The sequence below is a fragment of the Pteronotus mesoamericanus genome, unplaced genomic scaffold (genome assembly GCF_021234165.1).
Source record: "Pteronotus mesoamericanus isolate MK-2021 breed Mesoamerican mustached bat unplaced genomic scaffold, CSHL_Meso_final contig_181, whole genome shotgun sequence".
NCBI lineage: Eukaryota > Metazoa > Chordata > Mammalia > Chiroptera > Mormoopidae > Pteronotus > Pteronotus mesoamericanus.
The window spans coordinates 12,796,912-12,820,019 of record NW_026555077.1 but is presented as its reverse complement, the minus strand read 5'-3'; the positions used below and the strand labels follow the sequence as shown (position 1 = coordinate 12,820,019).

At 33.9% G+C, this 23,108-nt stretch overlaps 1 protein-coding gene across 1 annotated transcript in view; it reads right to left on the bottom strand.

Annotated features, from left to right (window-relative positions):
• Positions 1–208: 208 nt before the first annotated feature.
• Positions 209–23,108, bottom strand: part of LOC129065659 (selenoprotein F-like) — a 49,369-nt gene continuing 26,469 nt past the window's right edge. Inside the window, exons 3-5 of the mRNA XM_054566932.1 lie at positions 16,096–16,159; positions 1,635–1,684; positions 209–951 (exon numbers count right to left, since the gene is read on the bottom strand). Of these exons, the coding sequence (XP_054422907.1) occupies positions 820–951; positions 1,635–1,684; positions 16,096–16,159 (246 nt within the window). The 3' untranslated portion in view covers positions 209–819. The remainder of the gene's footprint in view (positions 952–1,634; positions 1,685–16,095; positions 16,160–23,108) is intronic.

Here is a 23,108-nt window from a genome sequence, read left to right as displayed (position 1 = left end):
GACAAGAAAATAAGAGTGTACTGAGATGTGTCATTTTTTAAACATGAAAGGACAAATAGAAGAATTTCAAATTTAGATTTTTGAAACTTTATTTATGTTTTGGTCTTACAAATGATCACTTTTAAATTGGCTTTTCTGTAAGAATGTAAAGCACAAGAATTTGCTAAGTATCAGATCCACACAAATCCTCAAAATGGTTTTCTGTGTAGTCTTCATTAATGCAAATCAGTGAATATTTCATTCTTACAGTAGATCTTAATCTATTTCACAATAACAAAGCCATAAAATGTTTATGCTGTTCATTCATTATGGTGTATTAGAGCATTTCTATTAAAAGGAAAGCTGGGTAATACAAAAATATGAGAGAATATGAGGATCAAGCAATCAGTTGAGGCTCTGGTATATCTTATTTGCTCTGCAGTTTACTGTAATTACTTTCAAAGAGCACACAGCACATGAAGCATAGTAGTAATTATCTCTCTTTTTAACCTCCCTAATTTAAAAATCTGTTGTTCATAAAACTGGACCAATTATCACAAACTATCATTTGCATAATTAACCACAAGTCTTATTACAAAGCACTTTGTTAGTGGTATCAACAATTGTAGGGGGATAGAAATTTATAAAAAATGAGGTTTGTTAAACTCTCCAAGTCCTTAGATATCATGGGCTGTGCTGCTACTTTAACTTTTAATTAGATGTTAAATGCCTCAGTAAAAGACTGATCAAAGGATGAAAGAAAAACTAAATTATTTTCTAGGTGCTGAAACATTTCATTTGATAAGGTAGCAAAAGGATAGGATACAATTTAATCAAAATTTATATGCGTTCCAACTTTTCACTCAGAAATTCTTCTACGCTGTCTGTATTCCATTTCAGGATGCTCAGTTCTTCAGCAATGTTCCCACTGTCATCCAAAAGCTTTAGTACAGGGTCCGAACCACGAACATACTACAAAAAAAAAGAGGGGTGTCATTATTATTATCTGCTTAGAAGAGCCTTCTCAGCCTCAACCAAAAAATCCAAACCAATGCAATCCAGCTTCCCTAAACTTAACAGTAATACAAAAAACTTTTAGATATAACACCACAACAGATCTTAAAGAAAGTCTTTTGGGAAAGAATTTAATGAAATTTCATTAAAAAATGACAATCTATCTCTAAAGAGAAAAATACTTGTTAGCACCAACGTAGTGTATTTGGGATTTAAGCTTATTATTGACTGTAACAAATATTTACTGCATAGGAGATATTCTCAAATTCTCAAAAGAGCTTAAAATCTCATGGGGGGAAGCAGGTAAGTTCAAAATAATGAACAAGAGAGACTGACTGTATAAGATCAATGCTAAAATAAGCAGTCCATATAAATTATCAGACAGAATTCTGCAATTGACTTTAAAATTTTTTTCTGGTTTAAGAAATCTAACAATTTTGTTATAATCAGTTTATAATTAGGCTAGATTCCCAACACTTCCGACCCACTACTTGGGTCTAATATTTCACCAGAGAGCTCTAAGAAATCCTAAATCTGGGTAAATGTGGTAATAAACATGACTTCATTCCTTAAGACATCAATCTTCAAAAAATAAATTAATTAATACTGGAAAAAAAGACATTCCTTTAAAATCACCTTACCTTGATCTGTAGTCCTTTGAATAGCTTGGGTTTATCACTTCTGACAAAAGCTTAAGAGAAAAGCAAAAGGTTCAAATTGTTCACTTCTAAAATTCAAGCCAGATACAAAGATCAAAACAAAAAGTAAAAATGAACTCAATAGTAAAACATTAGATCCTATATGGAAAAACTAAGGTGTATATATGTAAGAAAGATACATACCCTCCAATGGGAAACCAAAATATTTTAAGATGTTGTTTTAAATTAATCAAAATCCCAATTTCCAATGGGATTCTGAGGGCTTGACGAAGTGATAGTAAAGCTCAGGAGAAAAGTATATGTGTGAGGACAGTCACAATTTAGTAAAAGTAAAATATGTAAGAAAAATTTGCTCAATTGCTCTTTAAAGTCTGATACTGATACAAGAATAAACAAAACAAAGAAACAGTTAAGGAAATCTAGAGCGCTACAAATATCTGTAGAATTGTTTTAATATGATAGAGCTATCATATCATAGAGAGGGAGGCAGGGGGGAGACACTAATTATGTGTGGTATGTGTGTGTGAATTATTCAATACATACTTTTGAAAAAAAATAAATTCTAGGTAGAGAAATGAACTAAGGACAGGAACATGTCATGTGCAAATACATAAATGGTCAAAAAACATATGAAATAAATGTTGAGCCTAATAATCAAATAAATGTCAAATAAAAGAATGAGCTATCCTCATTGAGAGTGACAAAAATTAAAAAGAAAATTGAAAGCGTGAGAGAAGAATTTTGCTGGGGTTTAGTTGTGGGAAAAATATGAATAAACACATCCTACTTGATGGGTGTTTAGCAAAATGAACCAAAAGTCTTAAAATGTACACATTCTTTAAACCTGCAAGTCCCCTTCTAGGAATTTCTTTATTCTGAAGAAATAATTACACAATAATGTAAAGATATATTATATAAGGTTCTGCTAACCAAGTCTAAAAATTTGGAAATAATCTAAATGTGTAAAGGTGATTGGTTAACTAAATTAATGTGAAACACATTATTGGGTGCATCCATTCATTAAAATTATATTAATCTATACTTAGTGATATAGAAGCAAACACATATATAAAAAAGTAGGTTATAGATCAGTTTGATTCCTATGGTTGTTAAAAAGGAGATGGATAAAGATTACTTTTATATTTTTATGTTAATACATTTATTCATAAATATATATTTACAAAGGAAAACAGCCCAGAAGCACTAAACAAAATCTTTAAAAAAAACAGAAATATAATACTTAGCATGATAAACAACAGAAATGATAACTATTGGAGGGACTCTGCCCTGCCCTGAGGTGTCTAAGCCAGCCTGCTGAGTGCAGACAGACTAGATTAACAACTGAAGGAGATAGCCACAGATAGATGATTCCTGGAAGTCTCGAACAGATTGCCTACAGTCAGACAGGGTCAACATCTGACATCATCAGAGGCATATACAGAAAGAAAAAACAGAAGTCTACCATAGAAGTTCACACCACAAAATCAGGAAATCAAGACAGATCAATTTAAGAAGCAGAAGCAAAAGAGAAGAGTCTCACAAATAATGGGAAGACAAAGAAACACCACCCAATCGAAGAGAAAAGAGGAATCCTCACAAAGAGAACTAAATGAAATAGACGCAAGTAAACTATCATATAATGAGTTCAAAACAATGGTTCTAAGAAAGCTTAGTGAGCTCAGAGAAAATCACAAAAAACTACAGGGAAACTATGAGGAACTTACTGCAAAATATGTCAACATGAAAAAGGACATAGAAACTATCAATAAGAGGCAAGAGGAAATGAAGAATACAATTTCTGAATTGAAGAACACAGTTGAAGGAATCAAAAGCAGGCTAGATGAAGCAGAGGAATGAATCAGTGAGCTGGAGGACAAAGTAGAAAAAAGGTCCCAGAAAGAGCAAGAAAATGCAAAAAGACTCAAAAAGAATGAAGAAGCATTTAGGGAAATGCAGGACACCCTGAAACAGAATAATATCCATATGATAGGGATACCAGAAGGAGAAGAGGAGCAAGGTATAGAGAACCTGTTTGAAAAAGTAATGACGGAAGACTTCCCTAATTGGAGGAGAGAAAAAGTCACACAAGTGCAGGAAGCACAGAGGGTCCCATTCAAGAGGAACCCAATGAGGCCCCCTCCAAGACACATCATTATTAAAATGGCAAATATCAAAGATTAACAGAGAATCTTAAAGGCAACAGAGGAGAAAGGGGTAGTAACATATAAGGGAGCCCTGGAATGACTTCTCACCAGAAACACTAAAAACTAGAAGGGCAAATGGCAAGAAATATTCCAAGTAATAAAAAGTAAAGGCCTGCAACCAAGACTGCTCTACCCAGCAAGTATCTCAATTAAAATGGAAGGTGAAATAAGGAGTTTCCCAGACAAAAGAAGCCTAAAAGAATATACCTCCACCTAACCAACATTGCAAGATATGCTAAAGGGACTGCTTTAAGAAGATGAAAAAAAACAGTATGAATACCCAGTTCCTTTCACAGTCACCAATACTTGATATTGCCAATATTTTTAATACTTATTAATCTGTGACAATGATGTGTTATTTTAATTGTTCCTTTATTATTTATTGAAACTAAACCTGTTTTTGTATATTTCTTGCCCATTTCTATTATTTTTAAAAACCTTTAAATGACCTTTGGTATTCTTTACCCATTTTTTGATTAAATGTTTGTAGAATTTTTTACCTAAAAAAATTAAAAAACCAAGAAACTATTAACTCTTTTTTTAAATGTGTTGCAAAAAATTTTCCATTCTGTTACTTGTCCTTTAACTTTTTTTGTATGTATATTACTGTACAGTCTTAAAGGTTTAATATGGTCATACTGTCAATATTTTATAGCTTCTGGGTTTGAATATTTTACTTCAGGGTAAGAAAAATACTATTTTGTATTTTCTCTTAAAACTCCTTAGATTTTACATATTGATTTTTAACTCACCTGAATATTGTTTGTATAATGTGTGAAATAGGGCTGTATATTTGTTTTGTTTCAAGTAATAGTGGTTCATGCACCTTATTTGTTGAATGAGTCTTATTTTCCCCATTCATTTGAAATATCAATTTAATCATATATTGTTAGACAGATACAAACATTTGTTTCTAGAATGCTCATTTTTTTTTTTTATTTCATTGATCTACTTGATTATTTCTGTGCTGGCGTCATGTTGTTTTCATTGCTGAGACTGTAATGGACTTAAAATTTTTAATATTTTATAATGGATTCTGACATTAAAAAAAATAAATAAAATCAATCTGCATTTAAGCAAAAAGGAAAGAAGGAACTCCTGTCTTTGAGACAACACGGATGGAACTGGAGAATATTATGCTAAGTGAAATAAGCCAGTTGGTGAAAGACAAATACTATAATGATCTCACCTATAAGTGAACTATATTCAGCAAAATAAACTAACGAATAAAATGAAGCACATGCATGGAGACATGGAGCAGACTAAAAGTGACAAGAGGGGATGGGGAAGAAGGGCAATGGTGGAAAGAAGAAGGGACTAGACAAAGAACATGTATGAATGACCCATGGACATGGACAACAGAGTGGGAATTGACTGTGGGAGTGGGGGGCGGGGTGGGACACGTGGAGGAGGGCAAAAGGAGAAAAATTGAGACAAATGTAATAGAGATAACTATAATAGAATAAACATGGTGTAAAAATAAAAATTTATATTAAAAAATAAAAAAAACAATTGTATCATAAAAAATGTTAACTTATTATTTTAATGGGGGTTATATCTGGAGCATAGGGTTTGGGGATTTAAAAAAAAGACTTTATTTATTTATTTTTAGAGAAGGGTTGGGAAAAAGAGAGGGAGAGAAACATCAACATGTGGTTGCATCTCACATGTCCCCTACTGGGGACCTGGCCTGCAACCTTGGGATGTGCCCTGCACTGGGAATCGAACCAGCAACCCCGTGGTTTGCAGGTCAGCCTTCAATCCACTGAGCCACACCAGCCAGGGCAGTTTGGGGATGTTTTAAATGGACAGTTTTCCTTTTTGGGGTGGTTGTTGATCTACACTTTACAAATTTTTTAGTAATGATCATATCTAATAGTTCAAGTTAAAAAATTCAGAATACATCATCCCAAAATAAAAACAAGTGAAATGTTTTATTTAGATATTTGATTGTTCTTAATCCCAGTTCTATGTTACCACTTATATCACTTGTGCTTTTCAGAACTTATTTTTTAAACTTAGAATTAATTAGCAAATGCACTATAGACATCATCCATTATGAAGGTCTTCATATACTTGCATTTAGAACAACAACACAAAGATTAGTAAATGTTTTTTCTTTTTCTTTTAAGGTTTTGAGGACTTGTGGGAAGAGAGTTATATAGCCCATCAAAATTTCCTCTACAAAATTTAGTTCAAAATAAAACTGATTATGTTATTCTGGTTTATTAGAATATCTTCTCCATTAATTTTATCCTTTAAGATTTGTCCAAATACTCTGCAGGCTCCTGAATCTCCAAACAAAAATGATCTTATCATACACTGTTGCATTTTTAACCTTCCCTTTGACTATATACACACCTGTGCAAAACACGATTAAACATGAGGTATGTTCTTTACTACATAAATAACCTCTCTGGGGAAAAGGAAGGACTATTCTCTTATCTGCTGTATCCATCAACAGCAGAACCTAGCAAATTTAATAACTTTCATTCATTGAACAGATTTTTAACAGGCTGGAATGAGTGAATGAATTTAAAAGAAATATTAAGGTGAGTCACCAATGCCTATTTTCATCACCTCTTTTGTCTAATCTCTGCTAAGCACAGATCCCTAAACCTCCTAATTTTTAATGAGGAGACTATCTGCTAAATGCTCTGTAGTAGCAAACCACATTTTATAGACAGTAAATTATGTGAGTACTTATTATATATACATGGCACTAGGACAGGCTATATGAGAATATAAGGGGCCTGCAAAACCCTTATGTAAATTATTTTCTAGTTTACTTTCTACCATTTAAAAATAGCACAATATCATCAGTTTGGAGATTCCTAATCCAGTCCCTCTATTTCTAGAAAATGTTCTTAACACCAATTTAATTATTTGTCAGTTAGAAAGGAAGTTGTGTAGACACTTCAAAGCAATGAAACACAGAAGTGATGAGAAAACAGGTTAAATGTTTCAGTACTTCTCTTAGGATTCTTATCAGCACTCATTTGTGCAACTCCCTTGGAGAAGTTGTTTTGCTGTTCACACTGCTTGGAAAGTTGTGTGACTCCTCTTATAATCCAGAGACTCTTCAGAGTTAACTTATAAAGAGTAGTTAAACAAATCTATCCTCTTCTGTGCTCCAAAAAGAACATAAAAGTGAGTGTGAAGGGGTAATAGAAATGATAAGTCTTGAGGTTAAAGAAAAATGTTTGAATTGTTATTTTCAAAATTAGAAAGAAGTGAAAATGTATATAAAAAGAGACAAAATATACTCACCTAGATTTTAATAATATACCTTTGATCACATTATAAACAGTCCTACAATGTACTCTATGGTTTTAAGATTTAGTTTGATTATAAGGGCTTATGGCAGGTATGATTAAGACTTGTGAACTGCCGTAAAATTACATGGGATGATAATTAGATGTTTTCCTGTTGATTAAAAGTAAATATACTTGAATCAGAACATTTCTAAATAAAAATGTCATACCATACCCAGAAACAACAATAAAAAGAGAACAACAAAAACAAACAACAATAGAACTGAATTCTCAACTGTGCTCAATAAAAGCTACTGGGAATTTAAGAGTGTTTCTAAAATAGGAAAATTTATTATTATATACAAACCATCTGGAGTACAAAATTATGTGTCTGCTGGGTCCTACCAACAAGACAATGTAAAAGAACTTAAAATCATTCAGAGAAGGGCAATTTAAATAAGTGAATCTGGGGCACTGGAGGTACAATAATTAAAAGAAGGCAAACTAAAAGGATTACGACTTCTCAGAATAATAAAGCTAGGAAATAAATGTCTGAAGACTATAAATTTATCAAGGGTACAGAACCATGTAAAGAAAGGGCGCTTTTCAGGTACTAGATGGTGGAGAAGTAAGTGGAAGCTACACTAACCTCCTCCCAGGACCATGCTGGAATTACAGCTAAATTGTAGAGAAATCATCCTGAATAATCAACTGAACACTAGATGGAGAGAGGCCGTATGACCAAGGACAGACAAAAAAACCACTTCACCACAACTAGACTGGTAGAGAGTGTGGAGGAGGTGCAAGAGGGCTGGCTGGGTTCCCATGGACGGTAGCTAAAGATCTGAAGGGATATTTCAGTGGCCAGGGGATTCTCTAAGAAGTGTGAGGTGTAAACCCCAAGTTGAACTCCTCAGTGTACTGCACCAGAGCTGGAATGGAACCCAGATAACATCCAGCTGTGAGAGCAGCAGGGTTTCTGTCTGGCAGGGAGAGATGGCAGGAGAATCAGAGCCTCTTAAAGTGTCAATGAATAAAATTTTTTTTGCGGCCACTTACCCTGGACTCCAGCAGAGGGAGGGCAGAGTGGATTAGAGATGCTCTGCAGAGAGAACTGAAGGAACAGCCACCAGGATCCCTGTGCTAAATCATTCCCCATACCGCAGGGGCCATCTTTCACAGGCAGAACACTCCTCTCTCAATGGCATCGGTCTGAGGGGAAGCAATAGCCCTGCCTCCAGGAGTTACTCTGCCCCCACCCTGTGGAGCTAAAGCCGAGGATGATTACAGCTTGAGGCTATATCACTAATTAGTTTTTACAACTAAGGTGGATCTCTGGGAGCTCTACTAGACTTCAGCTGACTCTCCCGAGGGTCCTGTGCTGATAAAAGCTGGGCTTGGTGTGCAGTCTGGTTTTATCTGTACACATCCAGGCCCAGGGGAAGAAGCCACATGCTGTGGATTGCTGATGGCTCCAAACAGGTTGACCAGGGCCAGTCACAACCAGCATCTGAGAAAGGTATACATCAGAATCTTTGCAGATCTAATACACAGAAACAAATACAAAGAAGTAGAAGAAATGGGAAGATAAGGAAACAGACCACATGTGAAAAAACAGAATTCTCCAGAATAAGAGGTAGATGAAATGGAGGTAAGCCATTTTTCAAATAGAGAGTTTAGAGTAATGATTGTAAGGATATTCAACAGCATGAAAAAAACATAGAAACCATAAAAAAAGACCAGTCAGAAATAACAAACGCTAAATCTGAAATAAATAATACACTGGAAGAAATAAAGAGTAACTTAGACAAAGGAGAGGATTGAATCAGTGGTTTAGAAGACAAGGTAGGAAAAAACAATCAGACAGAGCAGAAAAAAGAAAGAAGAATTTATAAAATGAGGAGAGCTTAAAAAATATTTTGGACAACATGAAGTGTCACGATATCTGCATCATGGAAATACCAAAAAGAGGACAGAGCGAACATGGGACTGGGAACCTATTTGAAGATATAATGACAGAAAACGTCCCAAATCTAGTGAAGGAAAAAGATACACAAGTCCATAAAGCTCAGGGAGTCCCAAACAAGTGGATCCAAAGGCCTACACCAAGACACAGCATAATTACAATGCCAAGGTTTAAAGACAAGGAGAGAATCCTAAAAGCTGTAAGAGAAAATGCAGATAGTTACCTACAAGGGAGCACCAATTAGATTGTCATCTGATTTCTCAACAAGAACATTTCAGGCCAGAAGGGAGTGGTGTGAAATATTCAAGGTGATAAAAAGCAAGGACCTACAACCAAGACTATTTTACCCACCAAGGTTATCATTTAAAATTGAAGGAAAAATAAGGCTCTTTCCAGGCAAGAAAAAGTTTAAGGAGTTTGTTAACACAGAGTCACTGTAACAAATGTTAAAGGGCTTGCTATAAGAAGAAGAAAGAGAGAAAGAGAGAAAGAAAAAAAAAAGAGGAAACAGTCTAACAATAAATGGTACTACATATGTGTCTATCAATAATCATCTTATGGGTAAATAGCTTAAATGCTCCAACCAAAAGACACAGGGTAGCTGAACAGATAAGAAAACACCACCATATATGCATACCAAGAGACACATCTCAGATCAAAAGATACACACAGACAAAAAGTAAAGGGATGGAGAAAGATATTTCATGCATATGGAAAGGATAAAAAGCTGGGGTAGCAGTAGTTATATCCAACAAAATAGACTTTTAAACCAAGGCTATAGTAAGAGACAAAGAAGGGCACTACTTAATGATAAAGAGAACAAACTGACAAGAGGATATAGTCCTAGTAAACATTTACACACTCAACACAGGAGCACCTAAATATGTAAAGCAAATCATGATGATATAAAGGGAGAGACTGACAGAAATACATAATGGGGATTTTAACACCCCATTGACTTCAATGGATATATCTTCCAGGCAGAAAATCAACAAGGAGACAGCAGCGCTAAATGACACAAATGACACACTGGGTCAGATGGATTTAGTTGATATTTTCAGAGCATTTCACCTGAAAACAGCAGACTATACATACTTTTCAAGTGAACATGAAATGTTTTCTAGGATAGATCACATGTTAGGACACAAAACAAGTCTCAATAAATTTAAGAAGACTGAAATCGTATTAAACATCTTCTCTGACCACAAGGTTATGAAACACAACATCACTCACAAGAACAACACTGGAAAACACACAAAGAAAAGAAAGCTAAATAACATATTATTAAACAATGCATGGGTCAACAATGAGATCAAGGAAGAAATCAAAAGATACCTTGAAACAAATGAAAATGAGGAGACAACAATCCAAAATCTGTGGGACACTGGGAAAGCAATCCTAAGAGGGAAATTCATAACATTACGGAACTATCTCAAAAATCATGAAAAAGTTCAAAGAAACAATCTAACTTTAGAATTCAAGGAACTTTAAAAAGAGCAACAAAGACCAAAGTGAGTAGAAGGAAGGAAATAATAAAGATCAGAGCAGAAATAAATGAAATAGAGTCTAAAGAAAGAACAGTATAAAAGATCAATGAATCCAAAAGCTGATTCTTTGAAAAGATAAAGGTTGACAAATCTTTAACCAGACTCCTCAATGAAAAAAGGGAGAACATCCAAATAAATAAAATCAGAAATGAAAGAGGAGAAATAACAACTGATATCCCCCAAAATAGAGAGGATTGTAGAAAATATTATCAACAACTATATGCCAAAAAAAAAAAAAAAATGGGACAGCTGGACAATATGGATAAATTCCCAGAAACATACAGTTTTCCAAAACTAAATCAGGAAGAATCAGAGAATTGGAATGGACAGACTGCGCCTAGTGAAACTGAAGCACTAATCAAAACCACTCCCAGCAAACAAAAGTTCTGGACCAGGTGACTTCACAGGTGAATTTTACTAAACTTTTGAGAAAAACTAACACCTTTCCTTCTCAAACTATTTCATAAATTCAAGAGGAGGGAAGGCTCCCAAACTCATTTTATGAGGCCAGCATTATCCAAAACCAGATAGAGATACTATAAAGAAATAAAATTATAGGTCAATATCCCTGATGAACATACATGCTAAAATCCTCAACAAAATATTAGCAAACCCAATATAGCAGTGCATCAAAAAGATCATACACCATGATCAAGTTGGATTTATCCGGGAATGCAAGGTTGGTATAATATTCGCAAATCAATAAATGTGACTCACCACATAAACAAAATGAAGGATAAAAACCACATGATTGTATCAATAGATGAAGAGAAAGCATTTGGTAATATCCAGTACCCATTTATGATAAAAATTCTCAGCAAAGTGGGAAGAGGGAACATTCCTAAACATAATAAAGGCCGTATATGACAAACCCACTGTGAGCATCATACTCAACAGGCAAAAACTACAAGCGTGCCCTTTAAGGTTGGGAACGAGACAGGGATGTCCTCTTTCACCTCTCTTATTCAACACAGTACTGAAGTCCTAGCCACAGCAATCAGACAAGAAGAAGAAATAAAAGGCATCCAAACTGGAAAGGAAAAGGTAAAACTTTTTATTTGCTGATGATACTGTACATAGAGAACCCTAAAGACTCAACTAAAAAACTACTAGAACTGATAAATGAACTCAGTAAAGTGGCAGGATACAAAATTAATATCTAGAAATCAGTTGCATTTTTATATGCCAATAATGAACTAACAGAAAGGGAAATTAAGAAAATAATCCCATTCACAATTGCTTCAAAAAGAATAAAATACCTAGGAATAAACCTCATCAAGGATGTAAAAGTCCTATACTTGGAAAATTAGAAGACAATGAAGAAAGTAACTGAAGAAGGTACAAATGAGTGGAAGCACATACTGTGTTCACAGATAGGAAGAATTAACATCATTAAAATCTATACTAACCAAAGCAATCCACAGATTCAATGCAATTCCTATCAAGATTCCAATGATATATTTCACCGAACTAGAATATTTCAAAAATTTATATGGAACCAAAAAAAGCCCCCACATAGCAATAGTGATACTGAGAAAGAACAAAGTTAGAGGAATCATGCTACCTAGTATCATACTACATTGTAAGACCACAGTAATCAAAACAGCATGGTGCTGGCATAAAAAGAGACATACAGATCAATGGAACAGAACAGAGCCCAGAAATAAACCCACACCTTTATAGTCAATTAATATTCAACAGAGGAAGCAAGCACATACAATGGGCTAAAGATAGTTTATTCAATAAATGGTGTTGGGAAAATTGGACAGAGATAATGTGCAGAAAAATGACACTAGACCACCTTCTTATGCTACACACAAAAATAAATTCCTAATGGATTAAAGACTTAAGTGTTTGACCTGAAACCATAAAAATCGTAGAAGAAAACATAGGCAGCAAAATCTTGGACATTGCTTGCAGCAATATTTTATGGGACATATCTCCTCAGGCAAGGGAAACAAAAGAGAAAAATAAATAAATGGGAGTACCTCAAACTAAAAAGTTTTTGCACAGCAAATGAAAGAACTGCAAATAGTTCTGCACATGAACTAGTGACGTGACCTAAGAAAAATAAACCATGTTGTGATGGGCCTCATGTATGATGCTACTGAGTTTGATATTTATTCTGAATGTGATGGGACACTATAAAGATTTTAAGCAAGAGGCTACATAATCAAATCTGCCTTATGGAAAAGGTCTTTTTATATAGAAGAGGCAACGGAATTAATAAAAGGAAACAGAGACAGGTAAACCAGATAAGAATTTACTAATCCTAGTTGCTTGCAAAACTGAAAATGTTTACTATCTCGCTTTTTACAGAAAAAGTTTGCTATGACCTAAACAATTAGGGAAAATTCACATTGTTTTAGAGACAGACATATCTTTAACATGGTAAAACTCATGCTGCTTGAGAAGGAAAATATACTTATTTACATTATTACTTTTGATATCCCAAGTGACATAACACTGGGTCCAATCTACTAAGAGAAATTGTTATATAATACATACTGCTTTAGGAGGAGTACCTGGAACTGGCTAAGAAATATGACGTGGGGCTTTTTGTTCCCCACAAATACAGTTGTTTAATGTGGATAAAACATTTCAAAATTTAAATCCCCCTCTCTTCTCGAAATATTTCACGTTAATTTACTCTTCTATTTTATGATGTGGCTAATTTAAATTTAGTAAATGTGAAATAACTACAATGTATCTTAAGTTAAAGTGTAATGAAAGTTATCATTCTAATTCCAGAAGCTATCTGATGTGGTTAACAAAGAATATGAAACAATGACTACATAAAAATTATTGAATAGTTTGTTATTTGTAATCATTGCAAAAACTGGCAATTTTCCTTCACTCCCTATTTCAGGATATCTTTAAGATAGTGAGTCTCAAAGTGGGAATGTTATATTATACATTCCCTAAAAGTATACAGCCCTGGCTGGAGTGGCTCAATGGATTGAATGCCAGCCTACGAACTGAAAGGCCAGTTTTGATTCCCAGCCAGGGCACGTGCCTGGACTGTGGGCCAGCTTCCCAGTTGGGGGTATTAAGAGGCAAATGACTGATGTGTCTCTTGTACATTGATGTTTCTCTCCCTCTGTCCCTCCCTTCTCCTCTCTCTAAAAAGTAAAACAAAAAAAAATCTTTAAAAAAAATAGCAGCTTTTCAAAGACTAAGAAAATATTGGCGTTATACATAATTATATTAAATATGGTTATGCATTATGTAAACAATCATTTTCATTTTAAGTAAGCTTGTACTTGTTAGGTATTTACACAAAAAATTAAAATCCAGTTGTTTTCAAAAGGAAAAGACAGTGTGACTATGTGTACTCAAAGGTTTGATAATTTAACTATACATAAGGAATATATATAATTAAGTTCAACTACAAAGATTGAGAAACTATACTCAAACTTTCAAAAACTAAACTACAAGCTGTATAAATTATTACCATGGACATAATAAAACCTGATATCACGAATGGGATAATTGCAGTGTAAAAGCTACTCTTGATCTCTTGAAAAGCTAAGTCACAAAAGATTATTAATAAAACAAGTTAGTAAATATGAATGTTTAATATAATTAAACATCAACTGCCATAGTTTCTAGAAATAAGAGTGATCACATTATCATTCAGAATACTTACATAAAACAACTACGGTAAATATCTGAATTTGAGGAAAAAAGTACAGAGGAAGGATATTTTTCCTTAAGAAAATATAGATGTTATATCCTGTGCTACATCAAAATTGGTGCTTATTCTAACAAAGAAGTGTTTTTAATTAGATGTGTATCTGCTTTGGGTCTCATATTAAATCTCCCAAGTCAAATTATTCTATTTAATTTCTGTGCCAAAATAGGCAATATATTATAAACAATTCTAGGTCAGCAATAAATATGGGCAGAGGCTAATACAGGCAATTTTATAAAATACTACATCCAAATAATTCTCTTGCCATTAAGTAAACAAGGCAAGAAATCATGGGAAAGCCAGCAAATGGTGCACTTATGTATTTCAGTTAAAGGGAAAAAAAAAGAGCTTCACTACCTTCGTTGACCCTGAGACAGGATACCTACCTGGTGGCTAACAGGATTAAAATTTAGAAACAGAACCTAGCAGCCATTTCTAAACAAGCCTCTCATGCAAACCATGCTTAAGGGAGAAGTCAGCCCTGAACTGCCTGCCTGTACACATTGTGTTCCTGTCAACTGAGCCAACAACTCTTACAAAGCAGTTTTTAAAATCATATTTTAACCAATACAACTGAGACTTTCCTTGTCCAATAGGAGTTGTACAGCTATATCTCCATCAGATATTCACTGACTAATCAGAGTGGCTCCATTTGGACCAATCAGGACAGTGCCCTTTGGACTAATCAAACTGTGAGGATTGCGAATTCTTGATTATGAGGATGGACCAATCAGGCACCAGGGGCAAGCACTCCTCTCTATATAAGTCAGCTCCCCGCTGGCTTGGAGAACGAACACTGTTTCCTTGCCTGGAACTAAAACAATGAAGACATTTTGTTGGACCAGCGCAGAGCACAGCAGAGCAGAGCAGAGCGGTCTAGCCTGAGCGGGCTGCCTCACAGCCATGCTTCTCCATAGTGTGCTGCTTCATAAGTGAGAGGTAACACCACTGAGCCGCTCCATAGCTGAGCTGTTCCACAGCCCTGCTGTATCACAATTGAGTTGCTTGTATCACAATTGAATTGAATAAAATTTCCTTCACCGCACTGTAAACTGGGGATTCCTGTTGGCATTGCATTGGTACCAACACCCATTGGTTGACACCTTCAGACAAGTTCTATTTCATAAAACTGACTTTCAAGTGAAATACAAGGACAAAATAGAAAAAAGCTTTAGCTCAAGTATTTTTGGAACTGCAAAACTCCATTACTGTTTGATATCAACCAAAAGAATAAATACTTTTTTACAATTATCCTTTCACACGATTCTCTTTAAAAATTCCTGTAAAGACATACAACATGCATGACTTCCTCTCTTCTATACCTCAAGTTTAATGAAATTAATTCTATTCTGGATGATTTGTCATTTAGCACAGGTCTAGTCTCACTGATGCTATTGTTCCTTAGGAGTTTTATATAAATCAATTTACATTTAAAATATAGCACAATGAAATGCTACTTAAAGGGATGACATTTACATCTGATATAAGAAAGGTTCTTAAAAAATTTATACTTGCTAAAGGAAAGACTCAAAAAATTTAACCATCTCATCACGTGCTGCATTTAAATTTAGATTTCATATCTTATGCTTGTTTAAACTAGTATTCAACAACAACTATAAAACCCCACTACCATGAAGAAAGATGTAGAAAAAATTCATATGCTGTTGATAAAGTATGATACTAAAACTTCTTACTTGTAGGGATATTTAATCAAATTTTTCTTGTGAAATGCTGATTTTATATTAAACTGAGAATTTACTGGAGTTAATTTTACATACCTTGGACTTGTGGGAACCTCCCCAATTTTCATCCACAGACTTCAAGAATAGCTCCTGCATACAGCTGAAAAGGAAAAAAAAATCCCAGAGATTTAAAAAAAACCAAACCTGGCATAAATTAAAAATGTAGTTATAAAATAAACATAAAATTTCACAGCATAAACATTACACTTAAGCACATACATACATCAAACAAATGCAAAGTTGGATAGAACTATCTAGTTCCAGTCCAACAGACAAGGAAACAGAGGCCTAAAGATATTAAATAGTAGAGGATTTTAAACTCTCCTTGGAGTACTATTAAACCTCCAAAAAAGATCGAAGATATGGAGACTAGACAATGAATTTGCATAGGTAAAATGTCCTAGAAAGTTCTTCCAAAATCTTAAAGATCCTACAGATTTTTTAGGATGGTAAATTGAACACAGGTATATATCCATCTACCCAACATAGATACTTAATGAGGTTCTTTCTAGTTGCTTTTACAATTAAGTGATCATTGTTATAAACTTAAACAAACAAAACCCCCCACAATACCTTTAAAAAGTAAGCATAGTATGTACTGTGTAAAAGATATTACAGGAAAACCAGTAAAATCTCATTATAAAGAACTTAAATGCAAACATTTCCCTTAATAAATTTAAGTTGAAAAAAAATCAGTGATAAATATTGCTTTTCTAGCTATAGAACTTGCATTCTCCTTATAGCACAAGCTCATTATAAAAACTCAAATACAAATATTTTATTGTAATTAGTTCAGTTGAAATGGACTCAACGGTAAGCATCATTTTTTTGGTTACTGTAGAGCCTGCCCATTGGTTCTGTAGTGATTTGAAAGTACTCTAAGAGAAATCAGGCCATGATAAGAACACACTATATCCATTTTATTTCTTCTTAGCTGTTGGACTCATTTTTTAATTGTACATCCAAGAGCTAAAGATAAATTTTACCTTTTAAATTCTAAAATAACATTAAAATCACATGCACTATGCATGGTTATTTTTAGGTACTTTGGAAAATAAGAGAAAAGCACAGAGTAGAAATTTAAAAATCCTCTTAATTCCACCTACCCAAAAGGTAGTGACTTTTTCACATTTTGGTGATTCTAGTCTGCATCAATAGTTCTCAAGATATTAAAGGTCAAAATTACTTTTGAGACTCTGATGGAATTCTACTTTAATTCAGGCTAATCATGGACTCTCTGGAACCATGGATGGATTTCAGATTAAAAATTGAGGATTGCTAAAATTCTTTGTAGCAGTAAAAATTTAAGATTAGGCTGACCTAATTCTTAAAGTAAGTTGCTTTTGAATAAGATTTGGTTAATCTTGGACAAGTTTTCCCACCCTCAAATATCTTAAAAAATATCAGGCCATATGACCAATAAGCTCATGAAAAGATGTTCAGCATCACTAACCATAAGGGGAAAGTAGATCAAAATCACAGTGAGATACCACTTCACACTCATTAGGATAGTTAATATCAAAAACAGAGAAAACAACAAGTGGTAGTGTGAGCACGTGGAGGACTTGTTGCCCTTGTGAATTGCTGTTGAAATGTAAAGTTGTACAGTCACTATGAAAAATAGAATGGCGGTTCCTTAAAAAATTAAAAATAGAATTATATGATCCAGAAATTCTACTTCTAGGTATATACCCCAAAAAACTGAAAGCAGAGGTGAAGAGATATTTGCATACCAATTATCACAACAGCCAAAAGCTGCCATCAACTTAAATGTATAGATATACAAAATGTGGTATTATACATGTAATAAAATGTTATGCAACTTAAAAAAAGAAGGAAATTATGACACATACTCTAACATGGATGAATCTAGAAGACATTAAGCTAAGTGAAATAAGGCAGTTACAAAAGGATAAATACCATGCGGGTGATTGCGCTTCTATGAGGTATTTAGAGGAGTCAGATTCAGAGACAGAAAGTAGAGTGGTGGTTGCCAGGGGATGGGGGAGAGAAGCATTGTGTGTGCATGCGCATGTTATTGTTTAATGAGTACAGAGTTTCAGTTTGGGAATATGAAAAAGTTCTGTTGATAGATGGTGACATTGCACAACAGTATCAATATATTTAATGTCACCGAACTGTACACTTAAAATGGTTAAAATGGTGAATTTTGTGTTATGTATATTTATCAGAATTTAGAAAATAAATAAATAAGGCCATTTTAAAATATGGTTATTAGATTTATCTTTTATTAGCAAGTTTGTGATGCCTTGTAATCTCTAGTGGATAATGGCATTTCTCTACACCGTTATTTCCCAATATTCTTCATATCATCACATGTGGAACCGGGATGAAAGGAGGAGGCTGCTCATAACTGGGGCCCCTGCTCACTTGGTTCCCATCTGGTTGTCCTAAGACTGAAGGACTTGTGTCCCAGCATACATGTAACCCATTCAAGGAAAGCACTACTCTACACCACAAAGTACCAACTGATTAACTAAAAGTATTAGAAACAAATTCTTTAATGAATAGGCAGCCCAGAAGTGACCTTCTCCAGGAAAACTTTTCTTGGTCTCCTCCTCTCAGTTGCGGACTTTCCACAGAATTCTGTTCTTATAATAATGTACTATAGATAGTCTATAACTTCACTGTGAACAGGAAATGTCTTATTTGTTATAATTCTCACAGAACTGGACACAAAGTTTGCTCAATGTATGTGTGCTGAATAGAGAAAATTATTCATTTAAGAGAATTCAACATTTTTTTCATCATGTAACTTTCTAAATATTTCAAGTTCCTTTGACATACTTTATAAACTAGATTGTGCTTACTTCTAGTCTAGGGTAAACAAAAAGAAAATGTAACTCAAAGCTGCATAACATTATTTAGTCAAATTCTAAAAGATTTAATTTGTGATGCTAGGTTGGTATTTTACTTATGAATTTGTAGTGTTTGTAGGCAAACATTCGTTTTTCATGGTGAATAAATAATTTAAATTAACTACAAACTGTGTTAACTTTTCAATGTCTTATAAAGTAATCATAAGCATCTGTGGCATCATGCAAATTCACACACAAGGAAATACATGCTATGTATAATAGGCATTCTCAAGGGCATAAAGTATGAAAGGATTAAAAAAGGTTAAAACTTTCGAATCCTTGACTTTCATCCTTATCATTTTACCTTTTAAAGTAAATCAGTGGCATACAAAAATGTTGAACCTCAAACATTTACGCAAAAACACCATTAGAGGAGAACTCAAAGAAGCAAGTTATATAACCTTTATATATCAAGCTTATATTTTTTATATGTATTGGAGAAGATTTGTTTGTACAGAAAATCTAACTCTAGGCACTATGTATCATTATTCAATTAGGCTTCTCTAGTACTAGGACAAACAATTTAAATGGAAATATATAGAAATCATTAGAAAAATATAAAAATGATACCCCAAACTACATCCCCCCCTTTGGAATCCTTACCTATTTCCATATTATTTACAATTGCCAGATTTTCCTAAACTTTAATAGGATCTTCTAGATGGTACGCAGAAATATCTAATTATTAATACTTCAGCTCTATAACTAATTTACCTTATTTGTAACAAGATTTTTGTATGTACTAATTTTCTGCTCATTTAAAAATAAATGATTTTTACTTATTATTCTTAAAATAAATTTGTTTTGTGGTTAGCTATTTTTTTCCCCAGTTTAAATAAATATATTTTAAGTATAATAAAGACTTAATTGTATATATATCAACTTTAGATTCTGTTGATTTCATATATTTTCTTAATTTTGGGGGACAATGTACTCCTTTCATTGTAGAAAGATTTCCCTGATAAATTACTGTTGAAATATAATGACTCACCACCCCCCCATGAGCAAATTCTTGTTATAAAATTTTATATTATGCTGTTTTCATGTATAGAAAAAAGCCAAAAATATTTATTTTATGTTGATAACTTTACTCTAAAGTCTGTGTTGCTACAAAACAGTTCAGATTAACAGCAAGACAAAAAATGGCCTATGCTATTTCTCATAGCTAGATTCCAAAATAAGTTAATTCATAACACTTGTGACTTATGTTCATTTTCTGAATTAAAAAAAGTGTTGTATTTGTTAACTTTTACTACCACCATTACACCACCAACACATATCTATAAACTGAGTCCAAGTCAGAAATACTCTACTTTCCAACACTAAGCACTTAATATACAGGGTCCAGCACAAATAACACCCCTTCTTTAAAATTACAAAGTCATAAGTATGTAATTCTGTAACATAACAATACCACATTCAAGCACACCATATGACATTTTAGGTGAAATGTTCAAATTAAAACAATAAATTACTACAGCTATATTATTACCCTAACAACTACACTCAAGCAGGTGTTACTTCTGCTGGACCCTGCATTTTTGTTGGTGATGATATCCATGGCTCTAAAGAAACATGACAGTAAGAAAATCTTGAAATAAACTAAGTCAAACTAAATATCAAATTTTCATACAGCATGATGCCGTAAATTAAACAAGGAGGCTATCAAACTGGGTTGGTTCTACGATATCAGCAGCCTGTGTAAGCAAACCAAAATGTAAGCCTTCAAAGTTAAGAAATCGAAACCTAAAGACAACAGTCAGCTAGGATTTCCCAAATTAAGCAACTACTTAAAGCTATAGCCAATCAAATAATTTCCTTGTTCTGCTTTTGCTTCTTCTCTATAAAAGTCTTGCCCCTAACTTCTGTTGGTGTGATGCTCCTAATCACTTCCATCTGATGCTGCTGGATTTGAGTTGATTTCAGCTCAAACTATTAAAAATTTTAATATGCCTCAGTTTATCTTTTAACAGTACAGGGAAAAGATCTCAAGTTATAAAATCAAATGTGTATGTAGTCCAATTCTGGCTCCACCATTTACAAGCAGCATATCATCTAGGATGGATGAATCTCTGAGCTTCAGTATACTGTTTGAACAAAAGATATTCCCTACCTCTCAGATAGGGAATACAAAAATGCAAAAAGCCTAGGTTCTTTAGATGCTCAATAAGTAACAGCAGCTATTATGATACTTTCATACTATTGGTTAAGTTTGTGTATTTGAAACCCATTTTCATAGTTAACAGAGCTCTCTGTTCTGGGTTCAGGGCTATCACTAATTTTTCTCCTGTAATTAGAATGGCCACTCCAAAAATTTCTCAAGCTTTCAAATTCAAATTACATTAGAGCAGTGTTTTCAACCCTGACAGTACACTTGAATTACCTGGAAAGACCCTGAAACCTATCCCTGGAACCTACCCCAGTCCAACTAAATTAGTGTATCTGAGGCATAAGATTTTAATTATTGTTACTACTTTAAAAGCTACCCAAATTACTGTAATGGGCAGCCAAGGATGAGAATAGAATCACTGCCTTGGAGTATAGTTAACAATTAATGAGAGAAAAAATTACAAAACAATGAAACAGCTTTTGCTCAGTAGTCTCAACAAATTAATTCTAAAAGGTAAATTAGGTAAGGATTGACTAAAACAAAACAAATGCTGTACTACTCTGTCTTTATGAAGTACTGCTTGCAGACATTCTTATTTTTGAAATCTTTTATTTAAAGACAAAACAGTAGTATTACTGAAATTCAACAGTATGATTAGGAAAAACTGGAAACACCTTGAATATTAGGTAGCAATATGAAGAAAATGCTCCAATGTCAGGTGAAACAAAAGGAAAATTTTAACTGCTGAACAGAATCCAGATCTGAAGAGTAACTATTTTATAGGTCAACTGAGGGCTTACCCTTAAATAAAATGCAGGAATTTAAAAATAAGAAAGTATGATGATAACATGATGAAAGCTGAGTATTAAGTTACTTATATATTTTAAATGAAAACATTTAAATTATCAAATTTTAAATTGACACATTCAAATGTATGTAAGGCATTCTTCCAAACATTAATTGTATCCAGTGTAATTTCTCAAAATCAACTCTACTCCTTTCAAAAACGCAGAAGCTGTTTTTAGCGAAATGAGGCCAGTTAATTCTTACGGAAGATGTTTTTAACCAAAACCACATGTTTAGTGATATGCTGAAGTTTTAATTCATTATTCATCATGAAATCACTCCATATTTTTTGATATTTAAAAAAAAATGCCTGGAGTGCTAGAAACAAAAAGGTACAGTATCGAAGGGGTACATATTTAGGGTAGTAAATTTTTTGTGATCTAATGGTAAGCTTTTGTCAAGATTTCACTGTAACTGACATAGCAGATACACAGGGGAAAACCCCCCAAGAACTGGCATTTCTTTATAAAAAATTGTGTATTCTTACATGTTTAAAGTTCAGTCACCTTCAAAGTACTCTCCATTTGATGCAATACACCAATCGAGATGTTTTTCCACTGCTCAAAACAGTTTTTGAACTCATTCATTTTGATGCCTTTTAGTGCTTCTGCTGTTGTTTGTTTCACCTCTTCCACATCACCAAAGCGTCTCCCTTTGAGGACTTTTTCATCCCGGGAAACAAAAAATGTTGCTAGGGGTGAGAGCAGGTGAACAGGAAGGATGAAACTGCTGAACATTCAACGTGGTGCGGGCAGGTGTGCTCATAAATCACCCATCATGAAATGGGCAAATGTGTTGAGAGTCTTTAAAAAATTCACTGAGGCTGAACACAGCCTCTCGCAGAAATGCCAGCTGGTGCACTGATACAGAGGGGTTCCTAGAACGCTCACTGAGTGAGGAAAGCCTGTACAAGGGGCCACGGCCTCCAGAATATAATTCCCTTTTTTTTGGGTCCTCCCTCGTATTTACTTTTGTCTCAAATTTGAAATCTTTTCAAAATTTTGTGAGAAACCTATCAGTTTTCTCAAAGTAAAGATTAATTAAGGGATAACTAACCATATGTATAAGGCAACTGGCTTATCAGTTGACACTTCCATACACACTCTGATGGCATTGTTGCATAGGAACAACAAATGAATATGAAGGATTAGGGAAATAAATTTAAGTTTTATAATTTTGGCAAACCAAGCTGGAAAATATAATTCTCTAATGTT